General features: G+C 36.6%; 4 protein-coding genes across 7 annotated transcripts in view; 2 read left to right on the top strand and 2 right to left on the bottom strand.

Moving 5' to 3' along the window:
- The first annotated feature begins 215 nt into the window (after window positions 1-215).
- Window positions 216-7,644, top strand: LOC121737050 (ATP synthase subunit alpha, mitochondrial). Its single transcript, XM_042128589.1, has 10 exons — window positions 216-373; window positions 740-862; window positions 1,264-1,377; window positions 3,239-3,503; window positions 3,693-3,917; window positions 4,234-4,403; window positions 5,810-5,904; window positions 6,396-6,615; window positions 6,796-6,963; window positions 7,230-7,644. The coding sequence occupies exons 1-10, from the start codon at window positions 308-310 to the stop codon at window positions 7,440-7,442; spliced, it is 1,659 nt and encodes a 552-aa protein (XP_041984523.1). The 5' UTR covers window positions 216-307; the 3' UTR covers window positions 7,443-7,644.
- A 1,005-nt stretch (window positions 7,645-8,649) lies between these two features.
- LOC121737047 (polynucleotide 5'-hydroxyl-kinase NOL9) lies at window positions 8,650-14,549 on the top strand. Its single transcript, XM_042128583.1, has 5 exons — window positions 8,650-10,364; window positions 10,547-10,763; window positions 11,019-11,504; window positions 13,026-13,189; window positions 14,151-14,549. The coding sequence occupies exons 1-5, from the start codon at window positions 8,807-8,809 to the stop codon at window positions 14,405-14,407; spliced, it is 2,682 nt and encodes an 893-aa protein (XP_041984517.1). The 5' UTR covers window positions 8,650-8,806; the 3' UTR covers window positions 14,408-14,549.
- A 297-nt stretch (window positions 14,550-14,846) lies between these two features.
- On the bottom strand, window positions 14,847-16,206 carry LOC121737064 (ras-like GTP-binding protein Rho1). Of its 2 annotated transcripts, none has more exons than XM_042128607.1 (2): window positions 16,072-16,206; window positions 14,847-15,864 (listed from the first exon to the last, which is right to left on the bottom strand). In XM_042128607.1, exon 2 carries the CDS (start codon window positions 15,857-15,859, stop codon window positions 15,281-15,283), a length of 579 nt encoding a protein of 192 aa, XP_041984541.1. In that variant the 5' UTR covers window positions 15,860-15,864; window positions 16,072-16,206; the 3' UTR covers window positions 14,847-15,280. The 2 variants fall into 2 exon arrangements, with proteins under 2 accessions (XP_041984541.1, XP_041984540.1); XM_042128606.1 differs by having other exon boundaries at window positions 15,992-16,182.
- Window positions 16,207-19,561: 3,355 nt separating this feature from the next.
- Window positions 19,562-22,447, bottom strand: part of LOC121737051 (aldehyde dehydrogenase, dimeric NADP-preferring) — a 54,809-nt gene continuing 51,923 nt past the window's right edge. For all 3 annotated transcript variants that reach the window (XM_042128591.1, XM_042128590.1, XM_042128592.1), the window contains exon 11: window positions 19,562-19,631. In XM_042128591.1, coding sequence (XP_041984525.1) covers window positions 19,611-19,631 — 21 coding nt within the window. In that variant the 3' untranslated portion in view covers window positions 19,562-19,610. The remainder of the gene's footprint in view (window positions 19,632-22,447) is intronic.

The raw sequence follows: 22,447 nt of genomic DNA, 5'->3' as shown, positions 1-22,447 counted from the left end.
TTTATAAACTGCCGATTAAAATAGATAAATATTATTAATAACATACCGTCTGGTAAGTGGTAAGTGATAGTGTGGTAATGTTGCAGATTATAATGGTTCAGTATATATTAAGTCTATGGTTCATGGTACCAAGATGGTACCAAAACCATAGACAAAAAAAATATATTTTCGTGAAAGCAACCCCAGACAAAATTATCAATAATGTCATATCCGGTATTGTCTTTGGTATTATCGAGACGAGTTGCGAGCAAAGAACATCACGGCCTTCTGTTCCTCATATCTGATAGAATTCGATAAATTTGTGAAAATGTCGCTGATGTCTGCTCGTTTGGCCTCCTCCGTGGCCAGGCGTTTACCAAACGCCGCCACACAGGTATTTATTGCTCAAAAACTTGTATTTGTGATATAATTTGGTCTTCAAAATTGTATAAATGGCTATGCGGCAAAGGCTCCTTGGCATGCTCATATAGGCAATAATTAATATAATTACTACCTAAAACGCTGCAGGATTTCTAAATTTTGACAATCTGAACATTTTATAACAGCTTTACAAGTCCTAAAAGATCTTATTTCTTAAAACTTCTTGTTATGTAACATAGGTTGGTGAGGGATTCTGACAGATAGCATGCCTTAATTGTGCCGTAGAAGCTGATAACTTCGGTTGAAAATGCTGAATATTACATAAGTAAGCACTTTATTCCGTGAAAAAGAGAAAAAAACAGTGTCATATGTGTTATAGGTATCGAAGGTCGCCGTGCCAGCAGTAGGAGTCGCCTCTCGCAAACTCCATGTCTCATGTACCCAGAGGGCTGCCGAAATCTCCCAGATCTTGGAGGAGAGAATCCTCGGTGCCGCACCCAAGGTATACATCTTATTACATAAATATACTTTTTCATACAGGTTATAATTAGAAGGATTTTGTGTTTACCTATTACATAAATTCATAGGTTACTTGTGTTTACATGCAGTCTCATCAGAAGACTGAATTTGATCAAGATTTGGATGTTAAGTGGTTATAACAAAAATTTGATTTTTTGGTCAAAGTTCACAATATGAATATATTTATTGGTTTCTTTATTTTTATATTTTCTAATATATTTTATTTCAGAAAAATGGCCTTTCAATGAAAATGAAAAAAAAAACAAATAGTGCCAAGGATGAAAATATTACTTTTTAATAATTTTCATTAGCCTGTATTATTAATGTGATTTTTATAATACAAATGTAACATTATGTATAAAAGGTGTGCTTGAATGTTTTCAGGCCGACTTGGAAGAGACTGGCCGCGTGTTGAGCATCGGTGACGGTATTGCCCGTGTCTATGGGTTGAAGAACATCCAGGCCGAGGAGATGGTGGAATTCTCCTCCGGTCTTAAGGTAAGTCTCTTATAAAGTCTATAAATTTAGATGCCAAGTGCATTTTAAGCCTCGTAAAAAAAATTGAATAAAAAAAAAGTCTAAATATTTTTTGTGAAAAAGAACAGGAAACAAGCAGTTAAATCAATACTTTCATACATGAGTATTGATAACACTTCAGTGATTAATAATATTAATAATATCCTTTATTCAGATAACACATTTTACATGTCATTTTTTTATGTTTATTTAATTATAATCTTAGCTAAATATTTTTATTTATTATCTGTTGGCGGCATAGGCCTCCTCCAACATAATATTCCAGGTGTATCGATCGTTTGCTGTTCTGCAATCTTTTTTATATCGTCTATCCATCGCCTGGGGGGATCTCCATGTTTTCTATTTTTACTTCAGTAACTATTCACATATAAATCCCCTTTAGACCTCAAAGGGCTATAGGGAAGGCTTGGAGGAGGCTTTTACCGCTATAGGCGGCCCTTATATAGATTAAAAGCATTATATGTATAATATTATATAACTAGCTGTTGCCCGTGACTTCGTCCGCGTTAGCATAGATCACATCCCAAGTATTATTTATTGTACAAAAATATTCAATGTACAGAATTGACTTTCCTACGATTTTATTATTTATATAAGTAGATGTTCCGCTTGTGTCATTTATCAATTTTACGCGACTGTACATTTTTCCGCAAAAAATAGCCTATGTCCCTTCACATAGTCTATTCATCATGTTTGCCAAATAACATAAAAGTTGCTCCAGTAGTTCTCAAGATAATAAGCAATTTCATATAATTTCCCCCGATTTTTTTACATTTTCCTGTATTTCTTCACTCCTATTAGTATTAGCATGATAAAATATAGCCTATAGCCTTCCTCGATAAATAGGCTATCTAACACTGAAAGAATTTTTCAAAACGAACCAGTAGTTCCTGAGATTAGCGCGTTCAAATAAGCCCTTTCATATAATTTCCCCCGTTTTTTCCACATTTTCCTCTATTTCTTCGCTCCTATTAGTCTTAGCGTGATAAAATATAGCCTAAAGCCTTTCTCGGTCAATGAGCTATCTTATATCTAACACTGGAAGAATTTTTCAAATCGAACCAGTAGTTCCTAAAATTAGTGCGTTCATGTAAGCCCTTTCATATAATTTCCCCCGTTTCTTCGATTAGTGCGTTCATGTAAGCCCTTTCATATAATTTCCCCCGTTTTTTCCACATTTTCCTCTATTTCTTCGCTCCTATTAGTCTTAGCGTGATAAAATATAGCCTATAGCCTTTCTCGGTCAATGAGCTATCTTATATCTAACACTGAAAGAATTTTTCAAATCAGACCAGTAGTTCCTGAGATTAGCGCGTTCAAACAAACAAACAAACGAACAAACTAACAAACTCTTCTGCTTTATAATATTAGTATAGATTAGAAGAAAATGAAAAAACTTGTAGTAAGAGATAATAAAAAAAGCTTATTATTATTATGGTTCTCAAATAAGGTGATTGAATTGATTAAATAAAAAAAATTGAATGCCAAGAACACAAGGATTTTTTGGAGGCCTTGTTAATCAAAAGGCCTGGTTTATTTAATTCGATTTTGATGAAAGAAATAAATATCAGATATATAGGATAATATACAGGATATTTCTTACTAAATAACTGGTGAGATGTAATTACTTGATTTTGAGAAATAATTTTTTTTGTAAGTATAATATTTCTAAATTCTTAGTTCATCTTCAACTTATGAAAAAGGTATCACACTGTGATGACTTTTTCAGAAGTCATCTATTACATAATCAAGTTTTTTGCTTATAAGCTTATCATATTTTCTGTATTATCAAATTTTTAACTATTGTTTTTTGTCTCTTCAGGGTATGGCTCTTAACTTGGAGCCCGACAATGTTGGTGTTGTAGTATTCGGTAACGACAAGCTGATCAAGGAGGGAGACATCGTCAAGCGTACCGGTGCCATTGTGGATGTGCCAGTCGGTGAACAGATCCTCGGTAGAGTAGTCGACGCCCTGGGTAACCCCATTGATGGCAAGGGCCCCCTCGGAACCAAGGAACGTATGCGTGTCGGTATCAAGGCCCCCGGTATCATCCCCCGTGTGTCTGTGCGCGAGCCCATGCAGACTGGTAAGTTTTACATTAATTTTATGAAGAATTCCTTTTTTTTTTATTCATGTAAATATTTATTTGTGGTTCAAGTTACTGTTTATCCTCGTAACTGAGATTTATCGTAGCGAATATATAATGACAGAAAGAAAGAAAAAATATTACGTAATTATTTCTAATGTCAAAAATAAACTTTTCTTTCTTTCCCAGGTATCAAGGCTGTGGACTCTCTCGTACCAATCGGTCGTGGTCAGCGTGAGTTGATCATTGGTGATCGTCAGACCGGCAAGACCGCCCTGGCTATCGACACCATCATCAACCAGCAGCGCTTCAACAAGGGAGACGATGAGAAGAAGAAGCTGTACTGCATCTACGTTGCCATCGGACAGAAGAGGTCCACCGTCGCCCAGATCGTGAAGAGGTTGACTGATGCTGGTAAGGCTAATGAAGGCTACAAATTACAAAAATATAAAGATAATATAATATACTAAAAAGCACATCTTTATTCTAGTGCTATTCACCACACTATAGGCTTGTTTAAGGATGTATTATAATAAGTCAACAATGTAATATCAGAGAAGTTTATTCGTAGGCAGATGGCGGACCTACGTATTTTGGTCGTGTTTGGTCAAACCCAACCGACAGATGATGACTTACCTTAAGTTGACATAATCCAACCAATTGACATAGGTGCCAACTTACAATAAATTCATTTCTCCGATGGTACTTGAACTCTCCCTTTACCACTCAGGTGCCATCAACTACACCATCATCGTGTCCGCCACCGCGTCCGACGCCGCTCCCCTGCAGTACCTCGCGCCCTACTCTGGTTGCGCCATGGGAGAGTTCTTCCGTGACAACGGCAAGCACGCCCTCATCATCTACGACGACTTGTCCAAGCAGGCCGTGGCCTACCGTCAAGTGAGTTATTATACAGAATCTCCCTATTGCCAGGAACAGTATATGGGCATAATTCCAAATTCCAAAAAAAGTGTACCCTGATCAAAAACCGAGATTTTTTTTTAAGTGTAGTTTTTAATTAATTTTATGGTTTCTATAAATTCTTTATAGTCTTAAGAATAAGAAAATATAAAAAGTACAGTAAAAGATTATTGCTTTTTATCAAAAAATATTAAAATAGTGACTGAGGTAGTGATTTAATGGTTTCATATTTTGTTTGTTTACCGGTTTTTATCTTTTAATCGTTGACAGACACAACAAGCTGTTAGAAAATATTAAGAGTAATGTTTATAATTGGAACACATTATTACACGAGACATTTTTAAGTTCGATTTGGTGACAAGTTGTGCTAAAACAAACTTTTTCGGCCAATGTTTTCTTAAAACAGTATCTTGGATACATTTAGTTAACTAGTCAAATTAAGTGTGAACACTGTGCTGAATAACATTTAATTAATTAGAAAACGGTTGCAAGGCAAAAGAAATGTTATAAAAAACGAACCGTTCCTCATCACCACAAAAACACCCTCTCATCAGAGCGTTTCAGGCCAACTGGCAAATTTTAAATGGCGACTTGTATTTTTCGGTTTTATGTGTTGCTAATAAGCAAACTATTAAGTATTTTGATATAATTTTAGATTTAATTAGAGAAACCGTCACCAAACTTACGTGTCAGGCGGGTCTCGAATTTCGAATATTTTTAAAGATAGTGTTTTTGGGCAGTAAATTAAGTTATTTTTAAGATATATTATATTTACTAAGAAGGAAATAAACTATTTTTACGCACATTTAAACTTTAACGCGTGCTTCTACAGAATATTTTTAGTAATTTCCATTTTTATTGAAGCAACAGCCTAAAAACCAGGGGTACCCTTTTTTTGGAAAATGCCCATATGTGGCACTATGAACATGGCAATGTTCAGTCAGCTGACGCGTGGTCAGTAATATTAATATTTTTTTAATTGGCAACACTGTTAAACAAAAGTTCTATGCTTATTTTCAACATTTTAACTAAACGAAAAATTTAATGTTTATTGTTAAACTCGTTAGCTACATATTAATCTCCAAATGTTACCAAGTGGATATGCGCCTTCACTAACATGTTCCGAGAAAAGGATGTTGTAAAGCGATTAGATAATTGAAAGAATATTGCGTTGCGAAAGGGGACTACACGAAAAGTTGTAACGACACAAAAGTGTCGTGTGTCGCGTCACACACGCGTGTTTCTCTCCACACTGTTCAATGCGAGAGAGAGAGAGACAGCTCTCTCTCTCTCTCTCGCATTGAAAAGTGTGGTGTAGCGACTTTTTTTTTGTTGAGTGTATACAGGTTATAAGTTTTTTTACTGAGTAACACTGATGTTTGTAGATGTCTCTGCTGCTGCGTCGTCCTCCCGGTCGTGAGGCTTACCCCGGTGATGTGTTCTACCTCCACTCCCGTCTGCTCGAGCGTGCCGCTAAGATGTACGTATAGAAAAGAATGACATATTATTATATCAATAAGCACACTAAGCAGTTTATTAGATGCGTGATGCATGATACACCTATGATTTAAAGTTTGTCCAGTCTGTTTTTAAGAGATTATTTGTTTATTGTCACATCATTGTCGTATATTATGTGTACATATGACAATACCATACTTTTTCGCACTATAAAAAGTTAACTTGTAGCAAAAGGACACATTAAGTTTATACTTGATGTTGGTCGCGATATAGTAATTAAATTGTATAAAGTCGCGTTTTTCGCACTATAAGCAACACTTGATGAAAGTGCGCGCGCAAAGTGCTAGTGTTGCTGTAGATGCATATCGCCTTTTGCATAATATTATGTAACACAAGCATGATGCCTACAAAGAAACAGCGTGCACGAGCTATGAAAGAATCGCGCAAGAGAATGCGGAATGTGCGCGCCTCTGAGGGAGAGCAAGCTTTTGATAATTATCATTGCAATTTCAGGTCCGACAAGCTTGGCGGTGGCTCCCTCACCGCTCTGCCCGTCATCGAGACCCAGGCCGGTGACGTGTCTGCCTACATTCCCACCAATGTAATCTCCATCACCGACGGACAGATCTTCTTGGAGACTGAGCTGTTCTACAAGGGTATCCGACCGGCCATCAACGTCGGTCTGTCCGTATCCCGTGTAGGATCCGCTGCCCAGACCAAGGCCATGAAACAGGTAACTTGAACTTAAGATTTACAATTTTTAATTTTAAAACAGGAATAACTTGAGAGTTAAAAGCAAAAATTTGAGTAGAATTTAGGATCCGACTTTTTATGTCACTGTTATTGAATTTTAACTTTAAAAAAATGACACTTTTTGAATTTCGAAGCCATAGACAATTTTTTTTTCACCCAGGTCGCCGGTTCCATGAAGCTGGAGTTGGCTCAGTACCGTGAGGTGGCCGCCTTCGCCCAGTTCGGTTCCGACTTGGACGCCGCCACACAGCAGCTGCTCAACCGCGGTATGCGTCTGACTGAGCTCCTCAAGCAGGGCCAGTATGTGCCAATGGCTATTGAGGAACAGGTAAGATATTATGTAACATTACGTGCTTGACCTTTGACAAACTATTAATTTACATACGTTAAATGCAGCGAAATTGATTGAAATTATACTGATGTCAATTTTAAAAGCTTCATTGAGTCATTAAAATAACATTGTTTAATGTTGTTATAAATCTTTTAAGGATTCAGTATTTGTTTGGATTTTTATAACAATGGATGCTGTCAAAAATCCAATGCAGTAAACCTACAGCTTTTAAATTTGACTAAAAAAAAAACAAATGTTTCCAGGTTGCCATCATCTACTGCGGTGTACGTGGACACCTCGACAAACTGGACCCCACCAAGATCACTGCCTTCGAGAAGGAGTTCACCCAGCACATCAAGACCAGCCACCAGAGCCTTCTCAACACCATCGCTAAGGACGGACAGATCACCCCCGAGTCTGACGCTGCCCTGAAGAAGATCGTCACAGACTTCCTTTCCACCTTCCAGGCGCAATAAAAAAATAAACTAGCTACTTGATTCTAGATTATACTTCAATATTTATAATGTAAATGCAGTATAATTTAAGTTGAGCGGGCCCAATGGTTCCATCTCCGTTGGATGTGTAGTGTACTGTAAGGACTATGAATGTGAATACAATCAAGCGTATGTATCAAGGAGTATGCAGTGGTTATATATTAATAAAATGTATTGGTTAAAAGCTTGTTTTTGTTGTATTTTAGGATGGTTTTATCGTTAAGCGTTTCGCAGTGCCGTTGGAGCGCACGCGTTCGAAGCTGCAAACGTATGGACGAACGGCACCGCTCAAGCGCGCGACTTTAAAACGCGCTACCACCCCCATACATCGTCGAACGCGCGGCGCTCCAACGGCGCTGCCGAAACGCTTAACGATAGAACCAGCCTTAACCTTTTCAATAAAAAAAATTACATGGATGAACAGCGCATTTTCAATCTCAAAACAATTTCATAGTGACTTTCATTTCGTCACGCTTCATGATAACAGTACTTTCAGAATAGCGCTATAAGAATAGTACCATTTTAGGTCCAAGTTCCAACGCAACACGGGCGCACGCGTCGGAAGACCGCCGCGCGCCGTGGGCCACGAATCCGCGAGCGGGCACGCGTCGCGTGCGCCCATCTCATTTAGCGCTGCTATTATAATTTTGATTTCGAGCGTGTACAGTTGTGTTGAGTAGATTACCATTTGGATTATGTAGTAGCCTAGTAGTAGGGATAAGGGAAGGGGAAGGTGCTAATTGTCTAGTCACTCGAGCGCCATGGAGCCCTAGATCAAATTTTTTTGTGATTAAGTAGAATAAGTACTAATAAGCTAATTTTTTGTGCGTAGCTACATTTTGATAAAACGAACAACATTTTTATTTTCGAAAAATCTCGAAAGTGATAGCTAACAGAGATAAGAAGGATTTCATACTTTGACTTGGTGGTCCTAAAATATGGATTGTTTTATTTGTAGGACAAGGTTAAAAATCAGCTGGTTAGGGTTCCGTTTTAGGGTTCTGTAAATTGTAATCAGCAAAACTTTGTTGCACGAAGCTTAAAAGAAAGCGCCATCTATTGTTCACTAGCACTTTTCTTGGAGTTTGGACCATGATTGGACTTTGTTGTTAAACTTATCTGTGGTTGTAATGACATCTGTGTCCTGTGAAAAAAAACAAATGTCATAACAATTTTCGAAATTCGAATGTCAGTATGTGTTTTTAGGTTATGTTTTCACTAGCCAGACTTTTAAAAGAAAAGAAAACGTTGTTATTTACGATTTTATGAAGAAGTATGTAAAATTTAGAACGTCTACTAATACAATAACTTAGTTTGCATAAGTGTAAAAATTTCTTTGGTGCATAATGGAGTTCTTTGAAAAAGCGCACGTAGTAAAGGACGCATCGAAAGAAAAGAAGTCTGAAGTCATAAAAAAGCAGTTTAAACAAATGTTGTATGGTTATAAGAATAGCAACAATCAAATGATTAAAGACTCCGTTAATGTTAATACCGATTTTGATGATTCTTCGTCTGTTAGTGGATTTTCTGACCTCAATATTACCAACTCCAGTGATGAAGAAGAACTCGGTCAGAGTAACAATAACACGGAGGAAATGGACGACAAGCCATCTGCAGATTACGATAATACTATAGGTAGTTATGACAGAAAATCCTCCTCAGAAAGTGGCAGTTCAACTGATTCTATTATAAAAGAATTCAATGATGCTCAAGACGATTCCAACTCTGTTTTAAGTGAAGCCGAAGCCTCCCTCGGCAGCTATGTAGACACTTCATCAGAATGCTCCGAATCTTTTGACCCCAATGGTGAACTGGCGGAAAAGATTCTTTCCCGATTAAATAGAAAGGAAATGAAAAGAAAACATCAAATAAGAGATGATTTTAACACTGCATCTGAAGTAGAAAGTGTAAGCGATTTATCAAACACCAAGAAAAAGAGAATAATTGGAGAAAACAGGATGTCAAACTTTGATAGACAGATATTACAAGATATTGAGGAGGAGGCTGAAAATTCAGACAGTGCAGATGATGTTTCTGCAAATGAATGTACTTCACCACCATTTATTTCAATATTAGCAGCTGACATGCCTTGCCAAAGCTTTGATGAAGTTGTAGGTGACTACAAACATTCCACTAACAAGAACTTGTCACTAGAGACTGGGGAAACAGTTTCAGCCCCCACAGATATATTTACAGAAGAAAACATGGATGTAGTAGTACACACAGAGGAAGATGCTAGTAGCTTAGTGCCCGAGTTGGATGAGGAACTCACCGTTGATGACATAGTTGACCTAGAATCATCAGAACTGTGTGATGATAGTATAAATATATTAGAAACCACTATGGAATCACCACAACACAACATAGAACAAAACACAGATGAAGAACTCCTGAAGAATCTAAATATTTTCTACACATCTAATAAATGTGTCATTGTATTGAAACATCCAATGGAGTTGTATGTACAGGGGAAAGTGAGGATACAAGCTTTAGGCGGGAAAGTTGAAGTGTTTGGTTACACTTTACAAGATAAAACTTATAATTTATATGCACCATACTACAGTTACGCTCAAACTATAAAGACTGTAGCCAATGAAAACTGTTACTATGGTTTATTCGGTAAATTAACTAAGTCTGGCCTGACTGTCGCCGAAGCTGAGAATATAGTCACTAATCTAGGCACTAATGATGCAGTGATCTGCTTGGAACAGTTACAAAGTCAAAGTGAAAACTTTGTTGAGACTAACTTTACATTGTCAAATCTTTTTGTGAAACCATTCAAACATAATGATCAGTATCTGAATGAGGCATCTGATAAGATGGGCTGCACCATTTATGCACTGAGGCCACGAAAATATTTTGTGGAGAACCCTATTTGGTCCCAGAGTCAACAACTTGCTTTAAGTAAGTTATCTATTAAATTAATTTATAGAAAAGTAACCTGGAGCCAAATTCTGTTGAAAAATAATTTTATACTAATTATTTATTACAAGCCTTATGTCACCACATTGTGTTGGTTTTTTGTTAGTATTATCGCTTGAAGCTGTGAATAAAACCAATAAATTGTATTTTACAATTCTTTGCAGAGACCTGTAGTCGAGGTGTTGTTTGTGGTGGCAAGGGTGTTGGAAAGTCGACTTACCTCCGTTACCAAGTGAACAAACTGCTGGATAAAGGACCTGTGCTGGTTATTGACTTAGACCCGGGACAATGTGAGTTCACCGTGGCCGGGAATTTGTCTGCTACTGTGGTCAATAAACCTCTGCTGGGTCCAAACTTCACACATTTGAAGAAACCAGAATTGTTAGTATAATATTTTATACTTAATGGAAATATTTTATGTTCCTAAACAAGGATACTTTTTATTGTCTCTCTTATAGAGAGACAAACTAATTCAATCTGAATTATTTCTAATTATATGAATACTTCTATACTGATCTAGTCATCAACAACATCTCGTTTATAACATGAGAGTGCAGCCATTACTAATATTTCATGGAATTAACCTCAATAGTGTAGCATAATATCTAGATTTATGGTGTTAAATTTTTATTTCAGCATGTTGAATATAGGCATAATTAACACTATGGACAATTTGAGGAGGTACATATGTGCAGTACAACGTCTTGTATTCTTCTGCAATAGCAGGGACGACTTCAAAAGTATGCCATGGCTCATAAACACCATGGGTATGACAAACGCCTTAGGCATGAAACTAATGGTACTCATCATAATGATGGTCAAACCAACCTACCTAGTCCAGTACAATTCAAAAGCAGTAAAAAAGTGTTTCGACCAGTATTTGAATATGGAAACAGTTAAATGGTATTTCCAAGATAATAAAAGAGATTTTATATTCAAATATCAGAGTTTTCCAGAAGATTTGGACTATGCATTCATATTGGTTGAGGAATCCTCAAGACAAGGAAAGAGCAGCTACTCTCTGACACCAAAAGATGAGAGGTTCCTGAATTATTTGGCGTATTTCAGTGAATTGGTCAACTTGTACAAAACTGAAAATGTCTTATCAATAACACCATACAAGTAAGTTTTTCTTACTTAGACCACAACTAGCTACCAGTATTTTAACCATACAACATGTAACACATGCACTGTGTTACATGCTGTACATGCTATACATGCTATACTTTAGGACTTTCTGTCCTATGCCCCAATCTGCTATTTTAATACAGCTTTTTACCTTGGTTGATCTAGTCTGTTTATTGTCTAAAATGGTATTCTTATGAAATGGCAAAAAATCTAACTAGTTTTCATCTTGGTTTTACGATCTAGGACTCCGTGAGTAATTTGTATTCTGTGATCTAGGACCACTTTCGTTCTTTGAACAGGGCTCAAATATTGCAATTATGCAGCTGTAAGCTCCAGATATTTTAACGAACATAAGGTCACTCGTTTGAAGTTCAAACCAGTTTCTTGCAATATCCGCGTCGTCATTTCCGTTAAAAACGATGACGCATACATGATGTCACACTATAGATAAAATATTTTTCAAAACAAACAAGCATGCTTCCTAATTATCTAGTGATCTAGTCAAAGGCCTATTTCTAATAAGAAAATTTACGCTGTACCTATATGTACCTAGGTATTCATCTAGCAGTTCTGATAGCAAGTAGTTAACAAGATTTCAGACATAACGAAATTTTTGTAATTAATATAAACTAGAACAGGCATTACTTACATCTTCAACCATTAAAGATACAGCTATCCAGCATGTTCTTCACCTTTTGGTCTCGCGATAAGGTAACCATCCGTACATGTCAATGGCTAACATTGGAGGGCACTTTGAACGATCTCGAATAACGCACGGTCATTCACTGCAAATTTAACAGATTTTTTTAACGGGCTTTGGCCCACCACACATTCCCAGTTCCCACCACTGTATCTCCTGTGTCGCCAGGATCGACAGCGGTATCCAACCACGAAAACCCTTTGATATGATCAGTTCTGACTGAATCGGTTAACTGACCTGAGAACTTATATTTTCTCTGAACTCGTTACCATATTCTTCTTCATACTATTTTAATTGCATTTGACGACTTTTCAAATTGTCTCCCATGCCATCATACCAATAATAATTATCTTTGTTATGAATCATAAGGTGACTAATGAAAATAAATAAACCCATTTCATTCTATGAATGACTTATTGTTACATGTAATATACTTAGATAGCAATATCCATAAAATGCTTTGACCCTTATTAATCTCTAGTTCTGTATAAAAAATAAAAGGCCTAAAATTACACAATATGTGCCTGGGAATTGAACCCATTGTACTCTCTGCATTCTAAACTGTAGTAGATCAACCTTGGATAGACAGTTCCCATGTATTTTTGTATTCAACCAAGAGTAAGGTTTGCCACTACGAGATTAAGTATCAAGTTCTGGTATATAATATGTATTTATTACATACATTTAACAATCATATAAGAAAAATACTTATTACTGTAAAATATTACTCACAAGTCACAGCTGTTAGAAACAATTACATGTTAATAAAATAAGTAGGCTAAATATTATTTGATATGCTCACACGTGTGTTACAGAGTCAGTCTGTCCAAGATGGCTGTAGGATCCAATGTGAAAATTAAAAGGGAGAACATTCTGAAGGTGATTAATGGAAAAGTTGTGGCATTGTGTGCCCAAGCGCAGGCTGATAACTCCAGAGTGTTTATTTTGTCTGATAAACCTTTGGTGTGTCACGGCAATGGTAAGTTGACTTGATTAACTGTAATTAAAATGTTAATATGTATGAAACATAGGGTCATAAACCACCAGACAAGTCAAACTTCGTATTATGTAAAATTTATGACTGGTCTCATAGTTTGAACCAGTCTGGAGTGTAACATCATGAGTCATGACTCACTGGATATGTCTGTGAATACTAACTTTAAAACTTCAAATTAAACATCTTAAGGAAAATCAGCCTTCTCATTTTAGATAGTTGCAGATGTGTCATTAATAAATGATTTCATGGCACTAAAGTAGCAGACTGTGCTTTTAGTTAGTGGACTTCTTTTGTGTTGTAACTGACAGGCTCTTCAAATTATCATTAATATCAAGTTTGAACAAATTATTGTAGATATTTCATCAGTAAGAAAGCCTTGCTAGTAAACACTGAGCAAGCGTTGTCCTTAAGCCAATGTCAAGGTTAAAATGTTTTAGAAAACTTCAGAGATTCCCTACATACAAACTAATTATTTTACTATAATATTATTAATACATGTCACAAGCATTGTGAAATCTAATGCTAATTTACACAAATGGACAAAAAGTTCACGACTCCAATTCAGCTTAATGGAGGTTATTTGCAGTTAGTTTTGTGTAGTGATGATGATTAATGAGACAGTGTATTTAACAATAAAGTGACACAAGTAAACAAGTAAGCATAGTGGACATGGACGAAAAAATTGTGTCTGTTCAACCTTTGCATTCTTATTGCAATCTACTTGACACAAATTGTAAACTAACTATTTTGTAATATATAACTATTTTATAATAAGTTGATAATCACATTGCAATTAGTTGGAAACAAACAATTTTCTCCTCCATGGTATTACAGTGACTCAAATGTAAAGCACAAAGTACTGTTAATATCATATGTTATCAACGAGCAATATAATTTAACATTAGATTAACTGATAAGAATAAATAGTGTGACATATTTGCAGGTCTCGTAAGAGGAGTGGACGTGGAAAAGGAGCTAATGTACATAGTGACACCAGTACCGAGGGACCAGCTCAGTTCCATCAATTGCTTCGTGTATGCCGACTGGTCACCTGACATTGGAGTTTTTGAGAACTTCCTGCCGATTGGTACTGCTGTCCCCTACTGTACAAAGGCACATGAGGAGCATAGACACCTGATGATGACCCCGAGGAGAAGGTTCAACCCACTACAGCTGTTGAATGTGACAAGGAGTTCCTAAATAGAAAGCTCAAAATTTATATAAGTTTGTCATTGTAGCATCTCCAAAACATCAGTCATAAAAAGGAGGTCAAAATTATTTAATTCATGTATATTTGAAAGATAATTTTGTACTTACAATACTAATAAAAAAATAACATAAATGTATGGATTTAACTTAAATACTTTCCCCATTCTAGAAACCTTTGATTTATAAATGCGATACTAAATTTATAAAAGTCAAAAAGTCTAGAAAAGAACTGTTAAAACATGGGGTTCCTTTATTACTAATAAATTATATTAGCATGCAATATAATCATATGGAAGTTAAAATTTCACACAACAATAGATTACAAAAGACTGCCCTCCGTAGATAGAACGTCTCAGGGACTCGTCTAGCTGACAGGCACTTGTCTGCGTCAGAACGGGGCTCGCACTCCGTGTCAAATAAACACCCTACACAATTTATACATCACTATTTTATTGAAAAAATTAAAATACAAAATATCAAACTAAATAATAGTCTCTCTGAGACATCGGACGAGGTTCTATACGCTGAAGAAATGCTACTTGAAATTGTATAACATGATAGAATAGCACGAAAATTCCCACGGACCCCAGAGGCGTCCACCTCGCCCCGACTACAATCTGTTAAGGCAATACACTTACTCTTTATAGATAATCTATAAAATATAAACAAGTACCAATCGTGAAAGTATAGCCACACGAATACTGAGTGGGTGTGCGTGCAGGCGACTCGCTGTCAGCTGTCAGTATCGGAAGGAAGCACTGTGTGGCCGACGTCGCCACTGCAGAGTTCGAGTCGTTTCAAACGTAAGTCATCAGGCAGTATGCGAACGATTCATAAATCAGAGTTCTTCCGACAACGGCACAATTACAGAAGAGAACACCTAGTCTTCTTCTTCTTCTTGACCTGTAACGCGGCGCGGGTGGCCGTTTCGAACACCTCGCGGACTCCCTCCTTGCTCTTGGCGGAGCACTCGAGGTAGGCGAAGGCATTGATCTTCTCCGCCATCGCACGGCCCTCCTGCGGCTTCACCGGCTCCTGCTTCATTTTGCGGAGCTCGTTGATGGTGGCCGGGTCGTTGCGGAGGTCCTTCTTGTTGCCCACCAGGATGATGGGCACGTTCGGACAGAAGTGCTTCACCTCGGGCGTCCACTTCTCCGGGATGTTCTCCAGCGAGTCGGGCGAGTCCACGGAGAAGCACATGAGTATCACGTCCGTGTCGGGGTAGGACAGCGGCCGCAGCCGGTCGTAGTCCTCCTGGCCGGCGGTATCCCACAGCGCCAGCTCCACCTGTTTGCCGTCCACCTCGATGTCGGCGACGTAATTTTCGAACACGGTCGGCACATACACTTCCGGGAACTGATCTTTACTGAACACGATTAGTAGGCATGTTTTACCGCACGCACCGTCACCTACGATCACTAATTTCTTGCGTATTGCAGCCATCGGTCCTGGAAAAGATTACAACGCAGATTATTACGATGAGCGTCAACGCCTTTCGTGACTTATAAATATGGCCGCCGTAATAGGAGTATGGGAAGGGAGTTGTTAGACGAGCACTCAAATGTGAATAAGCACCTGAACTAGCGGAAGAAGAACAGCACCACCACATAGTACCCTCACATGCGAGGGTGGTTATTTATTTTATTTGTAGATACCTGAAGAATCTGGCTAATTTCTGCAGAATTTTGACCTATCGACACTTTTTTATTCGTCTTAGCTCATCACAAGCACTTTCGTTTCGTTCACACTGCGGTATTGCAATAACTAAAAACAGAATATGTTTTTGAAATGTAAGTTATCATTATACCTTATTAACTGAATAAAATTAGTTTCTGTTTAGTTTCGCTATTTCTGTTATTATTCGGTAATATAGAATTCTCATAAACCTCTAGTTTTTTGGAGTATTTTCAGAATTTGAATTAAAATTTTGAAAAATTATTGCCATTGTCAAATATTACACGCATAGGCAGGTTTTCATTAGTAGTTTTTATAAGTGACGTATGACTCACTATTTTGACAGTTCTATCGGCTAATGAGATGACGTAAAATAGTAATGTCAACCTAAAAGTCAATTGTGATTGGTCAAATTGTATGAGTTCTTTTCCTATTACAATTTTTTTTTTTTAGAAAATTAGAAGCACAAGTATTCGTGTTGTGAGCTTTTGAATGATTTACGGAATTTATAATAGTTCGGATAAAAAATCCTCAAAAAGTACTTTTATATTTATATTATTCTATGTATAAAGAAGATTATGCCCGGCCGCACATTGTCCGAATTCTGGTCAGAAACAGTTGAATTTTGCCGGACCGCCACGGCGAGTTCGAGCTCAATCGGCTCAGTACAAAATGTAAGAGACAGTGCGGACGTTTAACTGTTTCTGATCAGAAATTTCGGACAATGTGCGGCCGGGCTATAACAGACATTGCTTGAAACACGTGATATCACGGGCGTATTATATAGCTGTGATAAGGGGGCGTAACTAACGTAAAAAAGCGGCCAAATGCGAGTTGGAAACTCGCCCATGAAGGGTTCTGCAGCAGCCTAAATACCCACTCTGCCTACGGACACGCTCCACAGTATAATAATTATTATTATATTGTAAATAGAAAAAAATACATGTACCTCGCCGATGAAAATCGGTGGGTACATACCTAATGTATGGTGGGTACATACCTAGTATAACGCCTCCGTGGTCTAGTGGTATAGAGCGCGGCTCTTGACTCGGAGGTGGTGGGTTCGATTCCCGCGTTGGAAACTTGTTATTTCCAAGTTTGGTTAGGTTTCCAAATATGCAGGCTGATCACCTGATTGTCTGAGAAGTAAGATGATCCATGCGTCGGATGGGCATGTAAAAAGTCGGTCCTGCGCCTGATCTCTCGCCAGCCGTGTCGGTCGTCCGTCCCACTGGGTTATGAGAGTAAAGGAATAGAGAGTGCTCTTGTGTACTGCGCACATACTTGGGCACTATAAAATTACTCCTGCGTAGCTCGCCTGGTTTCAATGAAACCGGCCACCGTCACCGAAGCCGGTGTGGGAGCTATTATTATTATTATAATATATGGTCGATTGGACAAGTAAGATGGATAGTAATGGGGGGAGGGGGTCCGGCCCCCAGGACCGAGAACTAGTGCTTTTTGTAAATAAGGTAATATCAGAGACCAGCTGGTAATACAGAAAACAATATATTATACGTACGCGCTTTATGTGGTGGAAGCTTTTTTGGGGTGTACGGAGTATTTAACACCCCTATTTTAATTTGTAAAATCCGTTAATTATTACAATCAGTAGGTAAACATTTTTCATATGAAGTTATTATGTTTCTTTTTTTTTGTTTTTTCTTTCTTAAATACATTTCAAATGCAGTAACGTGGTAATATTATTTTGTTTATTCCTCCTAAAAAATAAGAATTAAAACAAGTTTTCAGTTAAATAATTTATTTACTCTATAATAAATTCATTAATTTAAGGCACGAAGATACAACAACAATAAAAACATGTGTGTAGAGACTAAAATATACAACATAAAATTTTAAAATCAATGAACTTACGTAAATAATGTAAAATAAAAAACAGTAAAAAAATCCTAAAGTTAAAAAAATCGGCCAAATGCGAGTTAGACTCGCGCACGAAGGATTCCGTACCATTAAACAGCAAAAATAGTAAAAAAAGTGTTAATTGATTGGAAGCCGCCCTTAATTATTTATTTTATTTAAATTTTCTTATTAATTGTTAATGTATAAATTAATACAGTTGAGTATTTTGTGTACATATCAAGACATATCAAGTGCCTACCTGTTGTCATCATTGATACCGAGCAAAAAATTTTTGTTAAATATTTAATTTATTAATATTTAATTTATTTTGTTTTTAGTATTTGTTGTTAGAGCGGCAACGGAAATACATAATCTGTGAAAATTTAAAATCTCTAGCTATTACCGTTCTTGAGTTACAGACTGGAGACAGTCGGACAGACAGCGAAGTCTCAGTAATAGGTTCCCGTTTTTACCCTTTGGGTAAGGAACCCAAAAAATGTGCAAATTAGAAATGCTTCACAGCTCACAGTTTACACCCCATGTACACTTGTCAATTTAACCTCCTTTTTAAGACGGCGCCTTCGTAAACCATTGTAACTCAAAATCGCATTTTTTCAGGAATGCGTTTTAAAGGTTTTTATTTTTTAAGTTATGACCGCTCTCTGATATTATTTGACTATTCAAGTTTATTTAACTCCTGTCTTAAAACCTCAGAAAGCTAGCATAAGTTATATAGAGGCCGATGTGTTTAAGGAATTAAGATTTGAAATTATTATTATAGTACAACCAAAATCTAGAATGCCTGCGTACATGGAAAATAAAATATTCCTTATTACAAACCAATTATTATTATGTTTTTAAGGTGTACTGTGTAGGCTTATAAATAAAAAATAGCTGAACTTAGGTTGCTACCTATTGGCCGGGCAGCTAATTACAGTCTTGTCAAAAAAGTCATGAAATTAAAAAGTGGTAACATCGTAGTCTCATCATTTTTTACAGACTGTAGGTATATTACTTACCGTATATAATTTTGCAAACGTAAAAATTTTCAATTTTAATAAGCACGTAGCTACGCCGTCGCGTCGACAAAGTTTTTATTTACCCTGCATACTTTAAAAACAAACCTCTCTTTTGTTTCTTTTTTATTCTCTTTTCGACTTTTTCTCTCGTGCTATAAATATAGTACCTTTCTATCTTACAAACTTTGATATCTTAATGTTATTTACACCCTTTATTAAAATAATAACTCATTGCACCAGGAATGGATATTATCACAATATTTTTTATTTTAATATAATGAATACTTAAATATTTTACGTTCGACAGATATCGACCTACGTTCAAAACGGTTTGCTTAACAATCTCATGCTAGTATTTCTTTTCAGAAATAATATTTTACCTTAGCAAAGGCATAATAGCCGGCCCCTAGACGATCAATTGTATTGTGCAATAGCACGCTTCAATTTTATTGAACAGTTTATTTGACAATTACATTGAAGGCGCGCGACGTTCAATATTAATCATAGACGGTCAATAATATTACGCAATACGTGATATTTCGCAATATAATTGCTCGTCTAGGGGCCCGCAGTTACTAATTTAAGAATTTTGGAATTTGTCATCAATAACGTAGGTCAACTTTGAAACGAAGCAGTCTTGATTACGATTCTCCCGAAGCAGCCTGTAAAAATAAACGGGTACGAATTAAATACACATGACTATAGATTTTTTATATTGTCTCCCTTCCTAAAATATATTTAGACTGCGAATATATTATGTAGAGCTCGACAAGGCTTTATATGAACGTGTCAAAAAAAGGAACTAACACTGTCATCATACAAAAACGTCATTATTGACAGTTCTCCTTTACCAGTAGCGCCCCTGCCCACGTTCATTGTCATCTAACGTTTTCAATATACGTTTGGCATATTGAAAACGTTAGATGACAAAGAAAGATAGCGAACCTCGGATAAATATTACAGTGCGACAACGCTTATTTATGAACGTGGGCGGGGGCGCTGCAGGTAAGGGGAGAATAACTGTCAAAATGCCGTTTTATATAATAATGATGGCGTTAGTTCTTTTTTCGCCAAGTTCATTTAAAGCCTTGTCGCCCTAAACGTTGCGTAAAAATACTCTTTTTATAGTTGGAGGGTATAGCGACGATACAAAAACCATCATTCTTTTTTAAATTTTATGTGTCTAGCTGTCCTGGTGACAAACTGCATCTCAAGAGTAACTCTTGAGATGCAGTTCGTCACCAGGTTGTAATATCTCAAGAACTGCCACTACGAAACCTTAGTCCCGTTTTACCCTTCAGGTACGGAACCCTGGAACGCTCTAAGGATCAATTTACACTAGCGCAGAATCGAAGCGCATCGAATTATTAAAACTGAACATAACTAATTCAACCTTCAAACCATTCAACTCCAAAGCGTTAGCGCACTTTATTACTTCTGAGAATTAAAAAAGACGCGCGCATACGTGCGAATTCGCGTGAATGCGCCCGAGCCTCGACCAACGCTGATTGGCCTCGCAGAAGTAATGTATGCAGCGTTACGCTCTGAAGTTAAGGTTAAATTTTCTGAGTTCATTTTTTGGGAATTCGCTTCGCTTCGACTCTGCGCTACTATTTGAAATTGACCCTAAGGATCAATTTGATGTGGAATGAACGCAGACTCGGAGCATTTTCCTCTTTCAAATATTTTTAAGTTCTAAAATGTACACCTCGCCGCGTCGCCGATGTGACATAAAATTTTTCTATTATATTTGGTGACCCAAATTCATCATGCATCATCTTACCTACCATCGAATATGATTCCTTTTCTAATCATGTATGTTGTATGTATATCTGTTAGTTAAACCGTGATGAATGTGATTTACAAGTGCATTGTGCAACATAATATTGTAAAATGTAATGAATGGGAAGGAATTTGACAGTTTACATTGAAACAAAACTCGAAAATTAAGGCAAGATGGTACTAGGCATAAAGGTACAGTTACACAATTACACATGCTAATTTCAAGCACGCAGCATGCTTAAAACTAGCAGTTGTGCTTTCCAGCACGTGTGTCCATGCTCAAATAAGCACGCTTATTTCGAGCATGTTCAAAAATCGACGGGCGTGCGATTTTTGAGCATGTTACCTGCGTCGCGGGTGGCGGGTGGTGTGGTTTAAGCACGTGTCTCCACACGTCCTCCAAACCACCCACGTTTGATGTTTAATGTGTTGATTACCTTTGGGGTGTATTTGGTCTTCAAAATCATAATCCCAGAGACATTCAATAACAGAAGATAATTCATAATTCATTTATTTGCTCTTGCATATTTAAATGCTTTTATTCCCATTAAATATTTACTTGTCGTATTATTATTGTAATTGCCATTAAATTCAAAACTTAGACTAATGAAAAAATTTAGATATAGTCTATAGATAATAAATAAAATAATTATTTTGGCAGACCTACTACTTTAAGTTATTTAATCAGTTTTTCGGCATAGGAAAAAAAATATTTTATAAATAAAACGCCTAATAATTTACACAAAATATATTCAGTAAAATCTACACAAACTATTTTTACAACTACATATTAATAAGAAATTAATACAGTGTCAAAAGTAATGAGTTTCAATAGTTTATAGCCTCTAAGCACCCCCCCTACATAATACTTAATGCTTTAGAGTTTAGATTAACTGTTTTGACTATTTTAAATGTGTTTTTATTCAGTCTACTCTCTCTAGTTTATTTCGTTTTTTTGCAGATGGCGAAAACATTCAAATATAGTTTGTCAAAAATGTTAAGAAATTAAAAAGTGGCAACATCGTAGTGTTATCCCTTTTTTCTTATATTGATTTGAAAGGGATGACACTACGAATTATTAAAATGAATAAACTATTAAAAAATAATACTCATGGTTTATGGCATATGTCACCGAAATGTGAGAAATTTGATAGAGACCAAAGTCTGTTTGTAATTGACTCGCAAAAGAATTCAATGCTATCTTGTTTCATCAGGTCAAGTTCTCTATCAATTTTTTTCTGTTTGATGGCTAGACTTTATCTACAATGCGACACATATAAAACTTGTTATGTGCATATAGATGCTAAGTATATAAATACTGTGCGTAATACTTAGCTTAAAACTTATTTCACAAGCTTGAATTATATAACATAGCGCCCCATGAAATGTTTCGTGCAAATAGTGGAGTCACTGAAGGTTTTCACCTCCGATTTCGTTGAACCTCCATCGATTTTGAAAATTGGTGAGTAGGTGGGGGATACCCTAAGAAACAAAAGTGACATAGTGCCAACTTGCGCTTTTGCCCTGGGGGTGGATGCCAACCCTTCTCGGCGGTGAAATATTTTTAAATAAAAAAAACCGCAAAAATCGATAAACACAAATTTTAAGCAAAATTTGTTTTATAAAGTTTTTGCAATAACTCAATTCCAAAATTTCATCCAAATCGATGGAGGTTCAACGAAATCGGAGGTTGTGC

This window comes from Aricia agestis, chromosome 20 (genome assembly GCF_905147365.1).
Source record: "Aricia agestis chromosome 20, ilAriAges1.1, whole genome shotgun sequence".
In the NCBI taxonomy this organism is placed as follows: Eukaryota; Metazoa; Arthropoda; class Insecta; order Lepidoptera; family Lycaenidae; genus Aricia; species Aricia agestis.
The sequence above is the reverse complement of the archived record's forward strand: the minus strand, read 5'-3'. Positions and strand labels throughout refer to the sequence as shown.

Excerpts from the sequence above, each read along its gene's own strand:
- LOC121737050 (XM_042128589.1), top strand. The coding sequence starts at position 308 with ATGTCGCTGATGTCTGCTCGTTTGGCCTCCTCCGTGGCCAGGCGTTTA. Across the intron at positions 374-739 it reads TACCAAACGCCGCCACACAG|GTATCGAAGGTCGCCGTGCC; the intron begins GTATTTATTGCT and ends TATGTGTTATAG. Across the intron at positions 4,404-5,809 it reads AGGCCGTGGCCTACCGTCAA|ATGTCTCTGCTGCTGCGTCG; the intron begins GTGAGTTATTAT and ends TGATGTTTGTAG.
- LOC121737047 (XM_042128583.1), top strand. The coding sequence starts at position 8,807 with ATGGAGTTCTTTGAAAAAGCGCACGTAGTAAAGGACGCATCGAAAGAA. Across the intron at positions 10,764-11,018 it reads CATTTGAAGAAACCAGAATT|CATGTTGAATATAGGCATAA; the intron begins GTTAGTATAATA and ends TTTTTATTTCAG. Across the intron at positions 11,505-13,025 it reads TTATCAATAACACCATACAA|AGTCAGTCTGTCCAAGATGG; the intron begins GTAAGTTTTTCT and ends CGTGTGTTACAG.
- LOC121737064 (XM_042128606.1), bottom strand. The coding sequence starts at position 16,025 with ATGTGGTGGTGCTGTTCTTCTTCCGCTAGTTCAG. Across the intron at positions 15,865-15,991 it reads TTCTTCTTCCGCTAGTTCAG|GACCGATGGCTGCAATACGC; the intron begins GTGCTTATTCAC and ends AATCTTTTCCAG.